Source organism: Lycorma delicatula, chromosome 2 (genome assembly GCF_047948215.1).
Source record: "Lycorma delicatula isolate Av1 chromosome 2, ASM4794821v1, whole genome shotgun sequence".
Taxonomy (NCBI): Eukaryota; Metazoa; Arthropoda; class Insecta; order Hemiptera; family Fulgoridae; genus Lycorma; species Lycorma delicatula.
In genome coordinates this window covers 93,975,002-93,999,507 of record NC_134456.1, presented here as the reverse complement: position 1 = coordinate 93,999,507, position 24,506 = coordinate 93,975,002, and the positions used below count along the sequence as shown (strand labels likewise).

The following is a 24,506-nucleotide window of genomic DNA, read 5'->3' as shown; positions in this document are numbered from 1 at the left end:
ATAATTACTATCTCCTTTTTTATAAATAGAAACTACCACTGCTTGTTTACGTTTATCAGGAAATTTACCTGATTGCAGACTTAAATTGCATAAATACACAAAAATATGAGAAATATGTTCACACACAAATTTTGGAACATATGAAGAAATCTCATCACAACCAGATGACATTTTGGTTTTCATAGACTTCATAATTTTTTCAATCTCGAGATAATGTGTAGGCTCTAGGAAAATAGTGGCTCCTACTTCAGTTAAGAAAAAAATATTGTTATATAAATATTGATTCTGAACTGTAATATTCTCAAAAGATGTTTTTAGTTTCTTTGCGATTCCTAAAAAGTAGTTATTAAAAATATCCAAAATCTTTTGAACCTCACTAACTTCCTGGCTATTTATCTTTGCATTATTCTGTCTATTTCATATTTTTTATATTTTTTACGTATTAACCGATCAATTAGTTTCCACTGTTCCCTAGTATTACCAGTGTTTTTAATAAAGAAGTTTCTAAAATGTAATTCTTTAGCCTTCCTTATGACATAGATAAATCTATTCCTGTACCTACTGTAATATCTTTCTAAATCTAAAATATACGATTAATTTTTAACTTTTTTAAACAATAATTTTTTTTTTTAATTCTATAATTATCCGGTACCCAATGTTTAATTTTGATGAAATTATTAGTTTTTGTTATAACCTCTTTGCTTTTTTCAAAATACTTTTAAAATTTCAAAAAATAGCTCAAAATCTCTGTCTACATAAATACTCTGCATAAATACACAAAAATATGAGAAATATGTTCACACACAAATTTTGGAACATATGAAGAAATCTCATCACAACCAGATGACATTTTGGTTTTCATAGACTTCATAATTTTTTCAATCTCGAGATAATGTGTAGGCTCTAGGAAAATAGTGGCTCCTACTTCAGTTAAGAAAAAAATATTGTTATATAAATATTGATTCTGAACTGTAATATTCTCAAAAGATGTTTTTAGTTTCTTTGCGATTCCTAAAAAGTAGTTATTAAAAATATCCAAAATCTTTTGAACCTCACTAACTTCCTGGCTATTTATCTTTGCATTATTCTGTCTATTTCATATTTTTTATATTTTTTACGTATTAACCGATCAATTAGTTTCCACTGTTCCCTAGTATTACCAGTGTTTTTAATAAAGAAGTTTCTAAAATGTAATTCTTTAGCCTTCCTTATGACATAGATAAATCTATTCCTGTACCTACTGTAATATCTTTCTAAATCTAAAATATACGATTAATTTTTAACTTTTTTAAACAATAATTTTTTTTTTTAATTCTATAATTATCCGGTACCCAATGTTTAATTTTGATGAAATTATTAGTTTTTGTTATAACCTCTTTGCTTTTTTCAAAATACTTTTAAAATTTCAAAAAATAGCTCAAAATCTCTGTCTACATCTTTTTCATTAAATACATTATTCCAATCAGTATTTAAGATCTCATGTTTAAAACTAACTAAATTAATAACACTATATTGATATAGAGTACTACATTCTGGATTTACTTTATATATAAGTTTTTTAATATCACTCCATACAGGTGTAAGGGAATGGCCTGTGATGCCAGCATGTGCGACATCATCAACAATTTAAAGACATTTCTTTGAATTGTTTACATTTAATGAAAAAATGATCTGTACAAGTGTTTGTATCCATCCTCGTAGGGGTGTTGACCAGAGACTCCATACAATTTCAATAAAGCAAAAATTTATATTTACAAACAATATCATTATCCTCTAAAAGATTCAAATTCACATCTCCTACAAGCATCTTTATAGGATTGTTATTGTGGAGATCTAAGAAATTAAGTAACTCATTAATAAATACCTCTGCTATTGACCGATGATATCTACAAAAAGCAAAAATATTATAAACATAATTATCAATAGACAAAGATAAACAAATGCCATCAGCCGATAAGAAAGTGGCCTCATCGACCTTGAATGGAATGTCATTTTGCATGTATACTATTATACCTCCAGCTCTATAAGTTTCGTTACATTTCGCATAAAGATTGCATCCACCAATTTGATAATTATATAGTTCTTCAACATAATCCCTATATCAGTTAATATCATTATTTTAGGAAATAATTTTAACACAATAATTTCATTTAAGAATAAATCAACATTTTTACGCGTACTCCTTATATTTTGATGAATTAGAAATAAAAATTTATCTTCCATAAAAGAAAAAAGAGAAGATAACAAAAAAATTTAATAAAACACTACTTAAGAACAAACATTAAAAACTATTACACACTATTTAAAGAAAAAAGTAACAAAAATTTTAACAAAGTACTATTTAAATTTATTGAAGTTATCAACCGAAGTACGCACAATTACAGGAGCACCATCACTTCTGTGTAAACAACATTTTCTGCTACGTACCCACAGGTATTTGAAACCCCCTTTTCCTTTTTCAATTCTCTTGCCATTGAAAATACTTTCCTACAATCAGCTGAAAGATTTTCATTTATATACAATGGATTATGGTTTGGCAACCCCAGGTTCTTCGTTGAGAAGTCCCTCTTGACAAGCCTTTTATTTAAGATGCCATCTTTTACGGAGCTTCTGGTAAAGCAAACTATAATCGTAGTAGCTAGTCTTTTTTGGTTTTATATTTAACTTTTAATAAATAAAAAACCATTTTTTGTACAATCAAATCAAATTTTATGATCTAGTTACGATCAGCAAACAATTATGTCCTCTACAAATTATCAAACACTTTTTTGAAATGATTATTTATTTGAAAAGTGAGCCCAGAAGATTTTTTACAAATCCAGAAAAATATCTTTTATGACAACAGAATGTAAGAAAAAAGTTATAGATTCATAAATGAAGACTTCATTGTAAAGACACTCTGTCAATGGCCAGAACACTGTAAACAATTACACAAAAAATAAATAAAATTAAAGCAGAACATAGATTTTCCTAAGTTAAAATTATGAGCTAACAAGGAAATATCTTTTTAGGCTAATATTAAATCTGAACAGATGATAGTAATAAGACTCATAACTATCCATTTATAAGAATTATATCACAAATGGTTCCAAATACCTTGGTTCCTCCCAGAAATGAAATATCTCCGAAAAATGCACCATCCAGACCAACATGACCAGTATGTTTCAAATCACCCTGAGGGCATGAGATCATGTCTGGTCTTAGTCTGCTTCGACGGCTTGAGTAAACTGTATTACTTTTACCATCTAAAAAAAGATTACAAATATTAACATAAAAAATATACACATACAAAACCTACAGAGGCAAAATATAGAGAACAAAAAAAAAAAATGTTATCTATAGTAAATGGAAGATTTACTATTTACTATAGTAAATGATGAACTTCCTGAAGTACAAGCTTCAGGAAAATTCAAACTGTGGGAAAATTAAATTAACAAGCAATTAATTCAAGTAATCTTTAAAACGCTGTAAGTGATCAGTATTATTTTTATTCCAACTAAACTACTTTTTTTTTACCAGCCTTCCAAAGTTATGGTCAGTCATGACACTGGAAACTTGTTTAAGCCTTTTAACATCATTACAGTCACTACAAAAACAATTTTACATATTTATATCACACGCTTGGCATATAAAATACACATCCTTCCTATCACTAAGTTTCAAAATTGATGAATTTTTTAATGAAGCTTATACTGCCTCTCAACAAGTGAATAAAAACACATTTAAAGATCACAATTTTAACCAAATCCAATTTAATTCTAACAACAGTAGTACCTGTTCCGAGAAGCAACATAAAGTAAACCAAAGATTAGTATACACTATTAACATGGGAATTCAAATTTAATTAAAAGTAAATCTACATCTTTACATATTTTTTAATGCCCATGTCCACAGCTTATCAATGATTTATATAAGTGAGACTGTTTCACTCGGTTTCATTAAAATCGAATTAATTGATAAATTACCTAGATTAAGTAATTTGCCAGGCTTACTGGCTATGAAGTACGCTTTTCACAGACATAGCAAATACATATTTGCAGAGGCCAGACAAAGAATGGTTTCTGAAAGTATACCTTTTTCGGTTATTGTTGAAGGCACCGATCAATTAATGGTCGATACAGTCTGAACACCAATAACTTAAAAGTTTTCTATTGGCTGCAAATATAAGATATCAGCTGAAGGCAATTTTGAAAGAGAAAGACTGTAGTAACTTTTAATAAAATAAATAGTATACGGTATTAACTCTCTTTTCTTAATTATCAGCTCTGCTGGATGAAATGAAAGGCGATTCTAATTCTGCAAAAATACACTAGTTCTTAGTAATTTTTGAAATATCATAAATGAAAAACATTGAATAAAATGACATCTAGTCACTTGGCAGACAGGAATAAATAGTATAAATATTAAAAAAAATTACATTTTTTTATAATAAATCACAAAAACCATTAATTGTAATACTTAACAAATAGCTAAAAACAAAATGTTTTGGAACATCCTTTCTTCTACATGAAAATAAATATTTATCACAGTGGTGTCAAGATTTTCAGGAATATCAAACCATATTCACATAGGCAGAGGAAGTGCCAGAAAGTCTATAACAGAAAAATAATTAAACTAATAATCATCATTGAGGTCTCCAATAATTTATGCGACCATGTCCTCAATAAATAAATGTGTTAAATTATATAATTAAATTAAAAGTACGTGTGTTAAATTATAAAATATGTTGTATAATCTTACCTGGTCTTAAGAATTCTCCAGGTTTATTTGAAGGTAGATTAGAACCAAGGTATGTGACTGTGTTGGCAGGATTGAAGAGACCTGTCTTTCCATTGTTCAGTACACCTTTCCAACAATTACTGTTATTCGCAGTAACTGGGCTAAAAGGCATATTTAAAGCATACATAATAATTGCAATAGGAGAATAATCTTTTAATCAATGATAACTTTCCCAATAATAAACAGGATTCTAATCAGGACCGCAGAATTTTTAAAACCAATATAATTATTACAGGGACCATAACTAAAATTAATATAATCATAATCAAAAGCTAAAACATATAAACATTATGTAACGTCAAATTTACTCTGCCAAGAAAAAAAATTCTTGACAATATATTTCTGGTTTCATGATGAACATCAATTAATTTCTTATTTTTAAGTAGAAGATACTAACATCAAAAGTGAATTAAAAATAAAAACTCATAAGTAATTCTAATTAAACAACAAAATAATTAAAGGGAAAAAAAAATATTTGTTAATCAAATATGGTAAACTTAATTGTTTTATTTTATCTTTTCATGATTTGTCTTTATTTTAGCCTACAATTTTATTGAAAAACTATACACAGCACATTAAAAAAATCACAGTATACACTTCTACGATAGAAATCCTGAAGTAAAAAACTTTTCTAGAACTAATCTTGATGTACAAAGACTTAAGTACTTCAATCTTGTACCAAAAGACTACTAATATAAACAAAATAGCTAAGAGGTTCTTAGCAGTTTATATATATATATATATATATATATAGCGAAAGGAAGATAAAAATTAGAACTTGAATAATCCCACTTTCTAAAACAAATGTTTTTGGAAAAAACCTAAGACCTAAGTTACGATTTGTTTTTCATTATCTGATTAATCTAATAGATTAAAAAAATAAACATAAATGTTTTATTTCTTAAGACTACAAAAGTAGAAAATTATTATTATTTTTCTTCTGCAATAAAGAAATTGATTATAGTACATAAGACAAAGCCAGTCAGTCTCTGAAGCCACATAACGGTAGGAAATAAAAAAAACTTGATTCATTGTTCATTTTACAACTTAAAAATAAAAGCAATCAGGCCAGTTTCCAACTGTTACAATAACAATGTATCTAATTTTTACTAAAATATTTCTATAAACATTATCTTTCAGGCCAAACAACTCATAACGAAGTTGAATTTTATTTTGCAGAGGGTTCAGGTTTTTAGGTTTATTTTCATTCTTGAAACACTACAATGTCTCAAATAGAGTTATCCTTATTCTAATAAGGAAGTAGAGAGCATTGAAGGAAATTTTAGTGTGATCAAAAATTTTTACCATAAATGAATGAAAAACTATAGTCAGGCCTCAAAAGGGGTGCATGCATGTACACATACATTCTTTAAATAGTTTTTCTTTTTTTTTTAAAAAAAAAACCTCGAACTAAAAAATTTCCCTGCAAAAAGCATCCCAAATGCTTTATGCAGGGCTAAAACTTTGCAAACAAACTAAAAATATATATTTGAACAAGTGTTCTGAAGGAATTTGTTTAGTTATAGATTCTTATTAAAACAAGCCATAAATCTAACACTGTTTACGACTTTTCACTGATTAAATATATGTAATCAAAGATAGGATTAATCATTACTTAATGCTCTATAACAATAAATATTGTAACATATTGACAAAATACATTTTTTGATGTTAACTATTTTTAACACAGAGAACTTTTAACCACTTCTGTAAAACATTAAACTTTTTTTTAAAATAGTTTCATTAAAATAGACTAAAAAGATGTAATATAATGTACAACTAAATTAAAAAAAACTACACTCATGTCATCACTAACCTCTTGTCAAGAACAGTGATAATGTCTCCAATTCTATACACAAGCTGATCACGTTTTATTCTTTCTTCACCAGCTCCAGCTTCCTGAACAGCCTGAACTTGTTCTGGTTTACACTATAAAATAATTCATAAGATGTACCTGAATTCTAAAGGACATTTACATTTAGTAAAATAACTAGCATATTCATTGTCAGTATATTTGTGAAACAGACCTCCCCAATGCTGAATTGTTTTTTTGCATATATTGCATATAATTCATAACGATAATTAATAGATGTGATAAACTGCAAACAATATTAAACCCCTAACAATTAGATTCCTACTACATGCTATACTACAAATCCAAGACAAAATTAAATGCAGTTTGTCACCAGAACGCATTATATTTTTGATTTACTAGTGCTATCACAGATACATCAACAGTATACAAATTAACCATTCTCAGTATATGTTGCTAAATGTAAGATGTCAGTGTGAGAACTAAATATAAAACAATACGTTCATATGCAGTTTAAATAATAAAATACAACCAGTTGTCTTTTACACAATTTTATTTTACGATTTCAAAACAATAAAATTCTCTTTTGTCATTTAATATAAATTATTTCTCACTAAAATCAAGCAATGAAAATTGGATTTAGAATTATTTATCTTTAGTGATCTACAGAAACAAGTTCTTGAACATTGCTTTGGCTATTGGCATTTTAATCCCCATTTCACACCTTTTAATTTTTAGGATGCTGTTCCATCATTTCAATTGTTATCTATGAAGAGAGCGGCTTCCTTTATCTTTACAAGGTTTAAATACCGATATGACAATGGCTTCTGACCAGACCAAAGGGAAAACTTGTGAGGAGAATATAGACTATTATAAATACGCAATAGATTTGTAGTGCCAAATTAGGAAGGTGTGAGAGCATACCAAGACAAATGTTGTGAAGTCCAGGGGAGATATCACATGAGTTTTTAAGCATGTGTGACAACTCGTTGAATGAAAGTGACCAAATCAATAACGTTTAACTACTTTAATTACTTCAATAACGTTTAATTACGTCCATCAGTAATTTGTACCTCTGAAACTCATTACTGTATGATGAGGTGAGGGGCACCTCACGTAAACAATCTGCCAAAATACTTGCCACTATAGAAGGTGATGTAAGGAGTTCTTCATGAATGAGTCCAAGAATGGATTGAATGGATTGATCAGCAGATTATACGGATCTTTTTCCATACGGTAGACGTGGAAATAGTGTCTACAATTCCTCCAATTCCTCCATGACTTCCTCCCAGTATCTAAGAATACCCGACAACAGACCGCTCTAGCCTTACAATATAAACCTAAGTGTACATTTATAAGCCTACAGTTAAATTTGCAGAGTGCTTGTTTTCGATTGCTAATAGCTTTTTGGCAATCATTATTCCACCAAGGAACAGAAAGATGTCTTGCGTTTCCAGCTGTTTTTGGAATATATCTGTCACCATTGTCAAGTATCAGAGACATAAAAGAGATAAGTTTGTCAAGGGCGTCTTCACCATCATCATACTGTGATGGGAAGGCTTTATGGTAACAGTTCCAATCTGCCTTTTCAACAATCCATCTCCATCTTTAAAACTACTGGAGATTCTAGAGAAAGATCGCTTATCATAAATCAATAATCTTCTCTCACTTTCGCACTCACGTTCAACAAAACTGTCAGTTTGGACATTAAGTTCACTTCTGTTCATTGTGAACATCTGAACAGCTTTCCTTATACTTATGATAACATTGCTTCACTTTTCTTTTAATCATTGCAGTAGACCCATATGTTTCACAAAATTTATATTTTAATAATACACAATTGATGATGAATTTCAGCAGCATTATGTCCTCTTGCATTTAGATATCAAATCACTGATAAAACTTTACCAATTGGTGGGGATTTGTTATTACCACAATCATTTTAACACACAATCTCACAAAGACAAACAACAATGAACTGACAGCAATGTGGTGGTTACATGCCCAACAGACCACTTAAAGCTAGTGCGCACGCATGAACCAATCAGTGCTGCCAATCACTATTTCTATCCCAAACTTTTGAACCAAGCCTTTTAGATGACAGCCATTCATAACAGTAATACTTTCATTCAGTCTATCAGATATGCAATTATGTACATCACATCCAAAAAATTAATAAGTATAAAGTCAAATAAAATAAATATATATTAAACTGATTTAAAAAAATTTAATTAACTTACATCTGGAAGTAATGACATGAGATCAGAGAAGCGAGGCCTTTTATTAGGATCATGCTGCCAACATTTCAACATCAAACTGAAGTATTCTTTAGGGCAACAATCTGGCTGTTCTAATCGCTGAAAGAAAATGTACACACAGGTATTAAATATTAACACTAAATATTAACGCAAATGATGAAAAACATAATATTACATACCTTATCTAAATAAAAAAAAATGAAACCAAAGTAATTTTTTTTAATTTATCAGTTTTAAAATAATTTTATTATTAAATAATCTTCCAATGTATGTCATTTTTTTATATATTTAATCATTTATTAATGAAATGTGCATGATACTTCATTACCGATATCAAATGAATCCCCAATACAAATATTAAAATATAATTCACTGATTGTGAAACATAAATAAATATATATATTATATTAAATAAGAATAAATATATGAGATTTATTCAAAAAAGACTACCGAAGTTTTTTAATTATGCACCAACACAGATATTTAGTGACTTGCAATTCCTCCAATGCGGTTGCGGTTGGCAGCATTGTGTTCCACATAACCTCCTATGTAACCACATGTTCTTGAATTGTTTGTATCTCATTTAGTTTTCACATTATTATTTGAGTCCAACATGTTTAAGTGTTTAGTAGCGATTTTCGTAATACGTGTTTTTCAGGAACCATGATACAACATAAAATTTTGCGTGAAACTGAGTAAAGATTTCACAGAAACTTTTCAAGTTTTAAAACAAGCTTACAGAGATGATGCTCTGGGTCATATGCATGTTGTAAATCATTTTTTGCAATTGAAAAGTGGTCGTCAGTGAATTGAAGATGACCTTCAACTAAGAAGGCCTTCGACTTCAATTGATGACACACATGTTCAGAAAATCAATGATCCGGTACGTTCAAATCGCCGATTGACTGTCAGAGAACTTGCAGAAAGGGTTAGTTAGCATCTCAACTGGATCATGTCATGACATTTTGACTGAAGAATTGAATATGCGTTGAGTTACAGCAAAGTTTGTTCCTTGTTTAATGAACAGCAGAAAGAACATAGAGTGGACAACTGCCAGCAACTCCTTGCACAAGCCGATGACGATAAAACATTCATGCAAAGGATCGTAACAGGAGACGAAGGCTGGGTTTACAGCTACAACATTGAGATAAAAGTTCAATCATCAAAAAATCGCACATTACAAAAATCGCTACTAACACTTAAACATGTTTTATAGTCAATCGGCAATTTGCAAGCACCAGATTGTTGATTTTCTAAACGTGGGTGCCAACAGTTGAAGTCGAAGACCTTCCCGGTCAAGGATCATCTTCAATTGATACTCTTCCAGAGAATCATCTCTGTAAGCTTATTTCAAAAGCTGAAATGTTTCTGTAAAAGTTTTCCCCAGTTTCACACAAAATTTCACATTGTATTGTTGCTCCTGAAAATTGCACATTACAAAAATCACTACTAACTCTGAAGACATGTGGCACTCAAATAACAGCAATATGAAAACTAAACGAGATATCAACAATCCAAGAACATGTGTTTACAGAGATTATACAGAACACAATGCCGCCACTGCACGTCACTACAATATCTTCGTTGGTGCATAATTTAAAATGTTCAGTTATTTTTTGAACAGACCTCGTAGTGAATAGAATACAAAAAAGAATCCTTAAATTTATAATTTTAAATGTTATCTACCTGGAAATTTGGTTCATCGATAGCTTCTAAAATCTGATGTCCAGTTAAAGCAGCCCAAGGCTGAAATCCATAACTAAACATTTCCCAGAGTGTGACGCCATATGCCCAAACATCTGATGCAGATGTAAATCGTAGATAACTGATACATTCAGGGGCACACCTGTAAAAAGGTTTAGAATCATTTATTATACAGGAAAATAGTATGAAATACAATAATATGCATCTTTTATATAACTAAAATGCTATATTGTATTGTAAGGTGAATACGGTAAGTGTATAACATTAAAATACAAAATAAATATATAAAGCAATTTTTATTTAATATATTTTTTATATATTTCATAAAAAATTTTAATTTTACATTGATATTTAAATTAAATATTTAATTTAAAAATTAAACATTAAAAAGAGATTAGAATTTTAAAAATTTTAATTTTTTATGTTATTTTTTTATACAAGGTGCGACAATAAAGTAATGAGACTGATTTTTCTTTGCAAGATGTGGCAACACTACAGATTGCGTAGGCACACCATCTTTGACCTTGGTCTATAAGCTACTTCTAGTCCAAGTGGCACATTGATGCCACTACTCAAGTCGTGAATTGTGCTGTAATAAGTGAACACGTGTTTGTGTCTCTCGTAACAGAAATGAAACCGCAAAATATTGCGCAACGGTATGCCATTTCTTTTTGCGTTAAATTGGGTGAAAACGCAACGACAACTTATGGTAAGCTTCAGAAGGCTTTTGGAGAGGAGGTTATGTCAAGATCTCAAGTTTTTCAGTGGCATAAATTTTTTAGTGAAGGCAGAACGAATGTTGAAGATGAAGACCGCAATGGACGACCATCAACCTCACGGACAGATGTCAACTTGACCAGGGTGCATGAAATCGTACGATCTGATCGAAGATTATCTGTGAAAATGATTGCAGAAAAACTCAACATCAATCGAGAAACGGTTGTCTAATATTAACTGAAGATCTTGGTATGAGAATGATTTGTGCAAAAATGGTCCCCAAAAATCTCACACAACAGCGAGAAACACGGAAAAATGTGGCAGCCGATCTGTTAGAGCAAACGGAATTCAATCCAGATTTGTTGAGCCTTATTATCACTGGTGATGAAGGTTGGTTTTTTCAGTACGATCCAGAGACAAAATGCCAAAGTTCGCAATGGTGCTCAAAGGGATCACCCAGACCAAAAAAAGCTCGCATGTCAAAGTCAAAAGTGAAATGCATACTTGTGTGCTTCTTCGATTCCAAGGGAATTGTTCATAAAGAGTGGGTGCCTCCTGGACAAATAGTTAACCAATATTTCTACAAAGAGATTTTAGAAAGACTTCGTAAACGAGTTCTTCGTGTCCGTGCCAACATTGCTGATAATTGGATTCTGCATCACGATAATGCGCCATCCCATACTGCTCTGTCAGTACAGCAATTTTTAACCTCAAAAGAAATCTCAGTACTACCACAGCCACCTTACCTTATTCACCAGATATTGCTCAGTGCAACTTTTTTCTATTTCCAAGAGTCAAAATAGCAGTCAAGGGACACCATTTTCAAACAACACAAGATGTCCAAAAAGCTGTGACGAGGGTCTTGGAGAATATTACAGAAGAAGAGTTCCAGAAATGTTACCATCAATGCCAGAAGCGCTGGAATAAGTGTGTGCAATCAGAGGGGAACTACTTTGAAGGAGACAACACTAAACATGACTAAAACGGTAAGCAACATTTTTATTCACATCAGTCTCATCTCATTACTTTATTGTCGCACCTCATACACATATATATATATATATATATATATATATATATATATATATATATGTTGGCTTATCAGTTAAAGCCAAAATCAACCACAAGGTAAACAAACCACTTTTATATAATACAGGCGTATAGTATTCAATTATTGTAACAGGTACTAATCTTTATAGTCCATCCTCTTATAAACTGAATAAACCTAAATCTTAATAATCTGAGTGAATCTAATTAATTCACCCTATTTTATATGATTAATATAAATTATGGATAGAAAGTGCAGAATAAAGAGATTTTAGTAATTAAAATATTAAGATCAGCGAGACTCTATCGTTATGTTCAATATTAAGAATTTCTACATCATATGTTGGACGGTAAGGAAGGAGAGCTCACTTCCGCTTTCACTGGGCTACTGTCATAATAATAATAATAATTAGCCCCTTTTCTAGACACCAGAAACTACGCTGAAATATCAAACAAATAAAAGAAAAAGAGAAAAAAATTCAGATTTTTAATACTTACCATGCGATAGGTAGTTTCAAATTAACATTAAAATTTGTCTGATAATAATCTTTACCGACACCAAGCGCTCTAGACAGCCCAAAATCAGATATTTTTACTTTATTTTTAGAAAAAACCAGAATATTCCTTGCAGCCAAATCCCTGGAGAAAAAAATTAAATCATATTAAAAATAATAAATGGTCATTTAGTGAATCAAAATTTTTTAAATGTGACATTTTGTCTCAAGAGGTATCGGTTTCATAAAACTTAAATTTTACGTATTAGATAGAACCTAACAACTAGAGTTTGCTGTTTACAGAATTCATCCAAAGGATTCTTTAACCAGAGTGGGAAAGACTAATTGTAAATAAACTCTCAGTCATAGTGGAAAATTTACAAAACTCCATGAATGAAATAGAATATGTAATAGAATGAAATAGAATACCTGTAAACATACAGGTATGTTTACTTACCTTCATTTGCTTAGTAGTCAACATAATTAATCTGCCCTAAAAAAATGCAATGGTTATAAATGACACTATGATGACCTGAAACTAAATGAGATGATTATATTACCTTACTCCCATCACTTTAAGTATTGGATTTCTAGATAACTCTAATATTATTCTACGAGAAAAACAGAAATATAACAGAAATTTTATAAATAAAGAATCCCATTATCTTAATGCTGAAATCCACCTTCAACCCTACTTTCCTTGAAACTGATCCAATAAACCACCTAGTGATATAGGCTTAGACGAACTAAAAATTATGTTTTGTCTTTTATTATCTTGTCTTATGGTTTTTTCAGCACATCTTACAACTTTTTAAACCCTTGACTTTTAAAACCCTTTTCTGAATATACTAGTCGGCTGGCTAGAAATCATAGTAGCTATTTTTTTGAGAACATATGTCTTGGCCATAATGGATGAGTATATAATGTATATACCATAATGGATGGAAGAGAAACTAGACATAGAAATGGTAGCTGAAACCAATGGAAAGCAAAGTAATGGCTGTATTTCTTTGGTACTATCTTCTTTCTTCCCTACAATATTAATTCCAACATAACTGCTGGTGTAAGTTGTTCCAATTGTTTCTGTTATTTGTCTTTCTGTTAATATATTGTTTGAAAATGTATTTTTTAACATGAATATATCAATTACAACATACATTTCTTCAATTTAATTAATTAAATGTCTTCAATTTTAATTAAACTTCTGATATTTCAAATGAATGACATTAAACAATATCAGGATTCTTTTACGCTAAAGAATCTATCCTCTGGAGTAATTCATACCCGAAGATCCTATTGATTGAGTACTAATTTAATACCAAATACTTTACTCAAAAGGACGCCACTATACTTTACTTAAAGAGAACGGTAAGGTTAACACTACACCTTGTCTAACCTACAAGCTGTACCTTGGTTTGTTCTATAACACCTAGAAATTTTCAAGGAACATCCTGGATACTGATGACAGTGAAATAGGGTTAAACTGCTATCATGTTGAATAGAATGATTCCTTTAGATCATTGAAGTTACACAATATATGGTGTTTCTTTACTTCATGTTTGCATGTATTAGTGGCTTACGACTATAGCAGTTTATACAAAAAAAAAGAAAAAAGAATAGAAAAGAAAGGCAAACTATTGTAGTGGTAAGAAGATTATAAACATCAGAATAGAGTAGGAGTAAAAAAAGAATAAGTTAAAATGTGTATGCTATTAAAAGCACCAAATGAGAAAATTCCTCTTAGTCAAACTAGATAGAACCAAAACTACATATTTATATACCAATTTAATCAGCAGAAAATGAGAGGTAGAAAAGATTTATGCTAAAAACAGTAAAATTCCATTACTTTGAAAATATACAGTGTTTTAATTACGTATAAATTTTAATGCATATGAAAATGAGCAGAAAATAACTCAGATTCTAATCAGAAAGATTTGTTTACTCTAACACATGAACCAAACAATATAATTCCTCCTAACATTTTTCTTATCCAACATAATGTTTTTTTTTTCCAGTTAATTTAAATAAAATAAGGAAAAATTAGTACACAATCAAATCAGTGCTAGGGACTTATATAATTTTTATTTAGGTTTAAATGCACTAAATGTCTGTTTTATTTTGTAAAAATATTGGAGAAACACCACTAAACAACTTAAGGAATATTAAAAAATAATAATAATAATATATGCAGAATTTAAATTTAAAATTTTACCTTTAATCAGATGTTCTAAATGTTTCTCTAATTTTTTAAAAACCCCTGCAGAGTTCTAAAAAACTATTTAGTAATTTTAAATGACACATGAACACACATGTTCAAAACATAAATCGACCAAATAATAAAAACAATTAAAATGATAATTGAAATATATAACCAATATCTAATTTAATACTATAGATAGAAAAATTGTCAATCATCATGTTATTAATAAAGTAAATAATAATAATTTACAGACACATATTACTGCTAACTTGGAATACAGATTGAAGAAACTTGAATAAAGGTTTTTGTTTCAAGGCTGAAGATGAGAGAAAATCATCTGAGTTCTGTTTTTACTACATTTTGTAGTTCATTTATTAATACTAATATTGATAATTTAAATGCCATAGAGAAAAATTTATTTTAAACTGGCAATATAACAGTTGTATGTACCTATGAATAAGTCGTTTTGTCTCAAGATACTGCATCCCATCACAGATTTGTATAGCAAAATCACATAATGAAAGAGCTGGGAAACTTGATCTAAGGGATGGTTCTTTCAAACATTCTAATAATGACCGTAGAGGTGCCAATTCTGTAACCTGAAACAATACTTTATTAATCACCAGGAGTATAAACAATCATACACACTAGAACATTAGTACTAAACATAACAATCACTGCGTAACTTAATAAGACTAAAAAATACGCACAATTTATTTTAAATAATCTCAACTTCTTTTATAATTAATCCTTTAAATGTAAACAGTAGAAAATCAGTTCATGCAACAGTATTCATGGCCTAACTTGCTGCTTCAACTGTACTCTGTGCTTATATTCACTTCTTATCAATCCTAAAACAAAATTATTCATAAAACAAGCATTTTATACAATATTAATACAAGCCTTTATAAACCTCTAAACGTGGTTGCATAATTTCTAAACTACATTTCAATTCTTGCAGTGTTTAATGTTTAAAAGTTTAAGTTTACAAAATGATTTTAATTATACTCTTTATTTTTTTTTAAATCAGTTATATTGTGTATAATTTTTAACTATTTTTTAAAAATCTGCTACAAAAGTATATTTAGAAATTTCACTTAATTAGTTCTTAAATTCATATCAGGTATAAAAACCTATCTTAATCGCTGTTGTTTTTTCAAAGAGTAATAACTCCTGTTTTCTAGAATTCAAAATATTCAGGATTGTATTTAAACTCTTTTTTTGAACAAGCAAAGCAAATATTTAACTACTACTGTAAAAATACTAAACAATTTTTTTAACTCAATTACACAGAGATTACAATTCAATTACTATGAGAAAGTAAGTTTGTTTTGGTGGCATTATACAAAAATTTACAAACTAACCTTTCAGTAATCGGTCTAAGATTAACAAAAAAACTAAATTAAATCAATAAACAATTTATTTCAAAATACAAAAGGCAATATCACACAATCCATCCTAGTTGTTTTTCTTTTATCAATAAGAACTTTTGTTTTGTCTTCAGTCATTTGACTGGTTTGATGCAGCTCTCCAAGATTCCCTGTCTAGTGCTAGTAGTTTCATTTCACTATACACTCTACATCCTACACTCTACATATTATTAGATTTTAATTTATGTACCCATAAATTTTCCTTAACTTTCCTGTATGCTCCGTCTGTTTTACCAATGTTCATTTCTCTTTCCACTTCTGAACACTTTTCTTTAATCCACTTTTCTTTCACCAGTTTGCACTTCCTGTTTATAGCATTTCTTAATTGCCAATAGTTCCTTTTACTTTCTTCATCACTAGCATTCTTATATTTTCTACGTTCATCCATCAGCTGCAATATATCGTCTGAAACCCAAGGTTTTCTACCAGTTCTCTTTATTCCGCCTAAGTTTTCTTCTGCTGATTCTTCTTCTGCCTTTTTAACCTTCTCCCATTCTTCTTCTACATTTTCTACCTTATCTTTTTTACTCAGACCTCTTGCGATGTCCTCCTCAAAAATCTTCTTTACCTCCTCTTCCTCAAGCTTCTATAAATTCCACAGATTCATCTGACACCTTTTCTTCAGGTTTTTAAACCCCAATCTACATTTCATTATCACCAAATTATGGTCGCTATCAATGTCTGCTCCAGGGTAAGTTTTGCAGTCAACGAGTTGATTTCTTGATTTCAATAAGAACAATGAATTAAATTTTACATTTTAGAACAATGTAACATTTCAAAAATAATTTTTTTTTGGTTGTAACTCAAGAAACAACTTTAGTAAAACATCTCTTAGAAGCACACTTAAATAAACATGTTTTATTTATAATTATTAAAGAAAAACAAGATGAAGTAAGAAAGGATAAGCATGTAGCCAACCATGGAAGTGAAACTATCTATATGACAACAGATTGTTACAGCCAACTTCCAAACAATTAACAGTGTGCATTTAACAACATTAAGAGTTCTTTTGTTAATCAATTTTTACTTAATACATTTTTAATAAGTAAAAGACCGATAACTTAATGAACTCCATTACTTCAGTCGAGGTTAATTTTTTGTTTATAATCTTTAAAAAGAACTTTAAATTTTTTATTTATTTTAAGGTTATTTATGTTTCTAAATAAGAAACTTTATAAAATAAATCAGAAATCCTTTTTCAATAAAAATGTCCACAGCTTCCTTAACTAAAAAAATCCAACCTAGATTCAACTACCTATGGATACCATAGAAAGCTGGTTCCCATATAAAAGTAATATTTAAACATATACAGTTGTCAAAAGTATGGAAACCCCTTCAACAATTTTAAAACCGTTCCCGATAAAATACTGCAACTTTCAGGATAAGGTATGGATCAACTACTTTACCTTTTGATGAGAAAAAAATTTCAACACCTTCTTGGGGATGACCCAGAGGTTATAACTCAAATATTTTAAACAGTAACACTCTTGGTTTAATACATCATTTTAAAGGTCTCTCTAAGACAAAAAATATTGTATAAATAAAAAGTTGGTATGATGACTACCCTAAATGACAGAGGGGTAAAGTTTAGATTTTTAAAAAATTACACTGAGTTTTTGAGGAACTGTTATTGAAAATAAAATTAATAAAAATTTTATTAAATGGATATTATCGATTAAAAAAAAATTATAAATTGATTAAAACAAAATTATTTACTAAGCATAAAGTTTGCTTATTTACTTGCATTTCATTTTAATAAATGTTTGACATGTTCTCCTTCAGTTGCTTGAGTGTACCAGTCAGTTGAAAAAGGATGATACTATACTATTTACCTAGTGATATTTTGAGCTGATTCTTGAATTCAATTTTGTAAATCATTGATATCTTGGGGCTTACTATTACAAACAATGCTTTCTATGTGGCCGCACAGAAAGTAATCTGATGGTGACAAGTCGGGTGATCTCACTGGCCATTCTATTTGACCCCTTCAACCAATCCATCTTCCAGGAAAAAATGCATTTAACATTTCACATAGCTGAAGACCAAAATGAAGCAGAGCACTACCTTTCTGGAACCAAAATTTCTGGAAGTTGGGGCCAACAAAGTTTTGCACATTTTGAATGATATGGTCAAGAAGCAAAGCCTTATATTTCACTGCATTTAAATTCCCATCAATTAACATAAGTTCTATTAATTGTTCACCAACAACCTGCCCATGCATTTACTTTTACTGGATTAAAAGAGTATGTGCCTCATGATCAAATGATTAATTCAGTGTGAATTAATCAGTCCAATATCAAAAATTAAGGCGATTACATTGCCATTTAAAAAAATGTGGTTTCATCACTAAAAACTATGTTGTTATTTAATAAATTAGGATGATGGACAAATATTGTTCATCATAATTTTGCAAAACTCAAGTCATTGATCATAGTCATCTTCATTAAGTTCTTGCACCAGATGAATTTTGAAGGGTTTGAAATTTTCACTTTTTATTGTTGCAATCACTGAACTTTGACTAATGTTGTTTTCATGCTGCTGTTCGAGTCGACGAAGAGGATTCTAATGATTTGTTATTATCTGTTGCAAATTTAGGCCCCCCTGCTTTTCCCTAATTATTAATGCTCCCTCTTTCTTCAAATTGTTTGACGGTTTTTAACACTGTACCTTTTGAAATAGGGTTACAATTATTAAATACTGCATTGAACGATTCATAAACTTCATTATAAGACCTATCACCAAAGCCCCTCATCATAAAAGGCGTGACCCTCTCCTGTTTACTACATGACCCATGTTGATAGCAATGTTAGCACAGAAAAAATTAATTTAGTAAAAAGCAATTACAAAAAGGTAAAAGAGATGTATGTAACAAAAGTGGCTTACAAATGTAAGTAGACAAAATGTACAAATGTGGTAAAGATACAAAATCAAATAGCCAACTGAACACAATAAACTCTCATAAGAAACTAACCGTATAGTAATGAAACACTCTAAATGGAATATTAAACAACGAAGTAAGCTTTATTTCTGCAATAATGGTAAGACCATCAGCAATTATCTGATCAGAACGATTAGGTGAAAATGTTTTTATTTATTTACTCATTTAATTGGAACAAAAACAATTGTTTGTATTAAAAAATAATTTTTTTTTTAATTTTTCAAAATTTAACTTTTAAAATAGATTTTAATTAAATCAGATTAAATTTTTATTTAATCCAGTTTAATTTGTTTTTATTTAATTTTATTATTTGAACTTACTAAATTTAGTATTTTCAGAATCCAAACTTTATACTGCTGCCATTTTGGGTACAGACATCTTACCAATTTTTTATTTATACCATTTTTCTTGTCTTAAAAGAGACTTTTAAAATAATGATCACACAAAGGGTGTTACAATCTAAAATATTTGAGTTGCAATCCTTAAACCACCTCCCAAGAAGGGGTTGAAATTCTATTTCTTGCCAAAAGGTAAAGTAGTTGACTGATACCTTATTCTGAAAGTTACAACAGTATTCTATCTATAACAATTTTAAAGTTATTGAGAGGGTTTTCCATACTTTTGACTCACTGTATAACTTGATTCCCTCCTAACATTAGCGTATAGTCAGTATTCGATAGTTTACTATTATACCAGTCAGTAATACTCCAAATAGGTAAAATGCAAAATATAACTAATTCTTTTACTTGTTCTTATTACGGATGTCTCACATTTAACCAATATATGTTTATATTAATTAATGCTCACACTACACCTTTATATCATGCAGGATATAACATCAATCTGTTTATATAACTATGCAAAACAAGGAGGATTTATGTAATGGTCGAATGAACTGTTTAATTCTTTGCATACTGTCCGATGACATTACCCACAATTAATTAAAAATATTCTCTTATCTATGTACCTTTCGAATTTATAATTTCCTGAAATCGCACATTTAAATGGCACATTGTTGGCAAACTGAAATCGTACACTGTTGACATTACTTAAATCTTTACTCAGTAATATTTCTATATAAAAGTACTGTTATGTAGACCAATGATTTCATTCAGTAGTTTTTTATCTAAACCATAATTTACAACCACACACTGCTGCTTTGTTGTGTGATTACTTATTTATTAAATCCATCCGATTTATTACCGACAGCCTTCTTTAAATGACCTTCTCTGAGGTCAACTTTTTCTATTTTCACTTCATAGCTATGTGTAGGCTACCTTTCTTTCCTTATTTTGAACACAAACCAAAATCATTGAATATGGAAATTTTTATTTCTTTATGCAGGAATTAGACCTAATTCATCTGTATGATCAAATTTAAAATGTTTCTTAGATATTTTATCTCTATAGCTTCTATTCTTCTTTGGTGCTGAAATTATGTTTTTCACAATTCATAGCCATAAAAAAAACACACAGCATGCGTTTTTACTAAAGAAAGATTTTTGTCAATATGTGACGGGTTGACTAGGTAAAAATAAGTAAAGATGGGGCAATAATAAACTCACATCATTTATCATCCTGCTGTACAATTACATAACTAAAAATTAAAATTTAAAACCACAAGAATGTTAATCCATTTGTAAAAATAACACTTTAATTTTGAAATCACATTAATAGTTAATTAAATTACAGAAAAGAAAAAAACAAGAAATTCCAAAAGAATAAACTTCTCCATGAAAAAGTTTACTGCACTATTTTTTCACAAAAAAGAAAAAAAGAAAATTTAACTGCCTTTAAACAAAAAACCTCTTACCAGCATAAGAGCATTAGTATCTAACACGACACCATAAAGTCTAACAATATGTTCATGATCAATGCCGTGCATTATAGCAGCTTCTTTTAAGAATTCAATTGGATTACTCTGCATTCTCTCCCGACTCAAACATTTAATAGCAACCTGAATCTGAAAAAATATAAATTATGATTACGATTATTTTACTTTTATGATGAAAAATGAAGGAAGAATAATTTGAGGTTAGTTCACAACATAAAAACAGTAAAAAAAATGACAATATAAATTATGCTTTCTTAACATTATGTCCTTATATAATTACATAATATTCTCCATGTAATTATTAATTTAGAATAGCATGTACTGAATCCAAGACAAAACATTGAACAGGGTCATTCAATGTCAAATCAACAAACCTCACAACTTGACCATCACAAATTTAAACAAAATTCACAGGATTTTCACAGGATCATATCTATAAAGTAATGCAAAAAACGTTTTGTTCAGATTTTTTATTCACTCAGTTTTCTCTGTAGAACCCTGTAAAAAAGTTAAAAACTGCAAAAAGTAAGGTTCAGGTAATTATAAAAAATTAATTTTCTCACTCACTTAAGAGCTAGAGAGCTCAATTTGGTGACATTTTAAAGCTCTTGGAATGGACTTTCATGTGTTATATCACTTGACAAGATTTTATAACATTAATAGTTCAAGGTAACCAAAAACTCTATATGACCTTAGAATATATCAAAAGGTGTATTTTTTACAAATTTGAAAAAAAATGTTTGCTTCCGAATGTGTTGTACCAATGGTAAATATTTCATAATGGGATTGCAATGTGATCATGGTGAAATAAAATAATGAAGTTGTACATAATCACCAGTTAACTGCAATTTCATATAGCTTCCAAAGATCAAAGATATTTACAGAAGAATTACACATTATACATTTCTTTTTACAACTTCTGGTTAGCAATGTCCACTTCTTGCTTTGAGAGGTTATAAACTCTTTCTGCTGGATTTACCATGGGATCTACTTTTGAAATAACATTACTCCTATCTACATTAAGAACATCCTCAAATTCTGGGTAGTAGAAGGAACGTGAAGGTCCATGTGAATGTAAGAACTTCAGTTTTAATGTTTGATTTTTTTCATTTGAATCTAGAACACACCCCAACAACCAGTGTCCATCATATCTTCTGATCAAGAACCCAACCATTTCTGCGAATTCATAATAATTCTCAATATTTATTGTACTTGCTACAGTCAAATTGTTAGAAAATGAAAACACCCTCACTTGCACCTGATTCTTGTTCAATGGAATAAAAGAGTGATTTCTGAGTACCTGGTATAGTTTTTGCTGTCATTGTCCTACTCTTCAGACCCTCTCCTTCTCCTTTATGAAGTCATGATCTGGTCATTATAGGTCATTTGAAGACCTGCTTTAAGTGCAAGTCTTTTACACTGCCTCTCACACCATCACATGATTTTTTGTCATGAGATGTCGCAAAAAAATGCCTCTCTGCTTCGATCCCAAAATCTAATTCATGGTAACAGAAGTTGAAAAAATTGAGTCTGTTTTTGTACTGAGAGACAACACCATCACTGTAGTAATAGATCAGGGTTGGTTTTCTGGTAAAATGAGACCACATGAAACCAATCAAATAATTTTGAAAAAGGTGCACTGCTATTGTGTCATGTGTGAGAAAATCAGAAATTAAGAGATTTATGCATCAATGTTTTTGTTGCTGGATCTTGGAAACAAATTGTAGAGAAGTGAACTGTTGCCTGTACATTGTTCCAATGGAAACCTGTGGCTGCATCCTGGAGAATGAATGAATAGTTCTCAGTGAAGTCCCAGATTACAAGATATTCACCTTCTTTCAGAGATTGCTTCAGATGGGTGAGGTAGCTGGACTGCTGACTAGCAAGAAATGAGTGTTGAAGAAGTTTTTGAAGTTTCTCAAAATGGATACTGATCAATTCTTCAGTAGGTTTGACTAAAGTCTCAAGAGATTTTTTTTTTTTCAACTTGTATTCACTGTTTGAAGGTGATGTTTACAATGCAGTTGAGTTTGAAAGCTTCCTCAATCCTTTCCTTAACTTCTTCAAACCCAGGACCAATTTTTGCAATTAAACTTGTCCTACAATTGGTTGATAATTTCATGGTCAGAGGAGAGAGGAATAGCATCTTGTTCAGAATTTGAATCCATGTTCAATATTTTGCTTTTCAACATTATTGCTGCTTTTTTAAGCTTTTCATGAGGGTATTTTCTCTCACATAGTCATTTTTCCTGAAAAGGTAATTCATTTAAAACAAACTTTTGTTCAGAGCATTTACAGCTTCATCTATTTCTGGGGAACACAAAGGATCTAATTGTTAAAATTCTTCAGCATTACATGACAGCATTAAAATCCTTTAGCATGCTTCTAACTGTTTGCAGCAAGTATCACAAATTTTGTAACCTTGTTTAACTAAGTGTTTGCATGTGTATGTGTGTGTGTATATATATATATATATATATATATATATAAAATCAAACGTTAAAAAATCCCACAAGTAAAAGGATGAAAAGTAAAAAATAAATATCAATGGGTGACACAGTTTAACACCAACTGGTAAATATCTTAACCACAGTGGTTCACTAGATTTTGGATGGATTCACATCCAATATTTAATGGGTTCACATTCACAGCAATTATTAATCAGCTAATGTAACTTTCTTCAATGAATAGGCTTGGTTTCATTTAAATAAATATTTTTTATTTATATTTTCATTTAAATAAATAAATATTCTACTTTTTGTAGTGAAATGTGATGTGTCACAATCAGCAAAAGAATCAGTTACTTTATTGACCACTGCAAAATCAATTTTTTTTAAAGATATTAATTTCTTTTTTAATCAATATCTTTTATGAATAATATATTTTTATAACTGTTAATAAATAGAAGATGCATATGATGAAACAATTGTAAACATGCTTGAAGCTAATAATATTATTGTTGATTCCGACAAAATAACATAAGCTTCACTTCTAATTTAACTATGACATACTGTTTAATTCCTTTTATTTATGATTACCCCTGAAACATTTTCAACTACCTTAATTACCTAGTTTGTCATTTCCAGATTATATTTCAAAGTATTCCAACCTCATTCTGCAGGAGATCCTTCAGAATACAGGAGTAAATAATACCATATTTACTCACGTAATTCATTCACTTATTTGATCCATTTTTCATCTAAAACTAGTTGCGTGATTTATAAAAGGAAATGATTTTACGTAGGATTTTAATTCACCTAAATTTGATAATGGTGTGTAATATGATATTCATT

General features: G+C 29.7%; 1 protein-coding gene across 1 annotated transcript in view; it reads right to left on the bottom strand.

Annotated features, from left to right (window-relative positions):
* Positions 1–24,506, bottom strand: part of Ack-like (activated Cdc42 kinase-like) — a 120,560-nt gene that overhangs the window by 71,116 nt on the left and 24,938 nt on the right. The window contains exons 5-12 of the mRNA XM_075355796.1: positions 21,193–21,342; positions 15,463–15,611; positions 12,817–12,957; positions 10,537–10,696; positions 8,833–8,949; positions 6,596–6,708; positions 4,741–4,880; positions 3,097–3,245 (exon numbers count right to left, since the gene is read on the bottom strand). Of these exons, the coding sequence (XP_075211911.1) occupies positions 3,097–3,245; positions 4,741–4,880; positions 6,596–6,708; positions 8,833–8,949; positions 10,537–10,696; positions 12,817–12,957; positions 15,463–15,611; positions 21,193–21,342 (1,119 nt within the window). The remainder of the gene's footprint in view (positions 1–3,096; positions 3,246–4,740; positions 4,881–6,595; positions 6,709–8,832; positions 8,950–10,536; positions 10,697–12,816; positions 12,958–15,462; positions 15,612–21,192; positions 21,343–24,506) is intronic.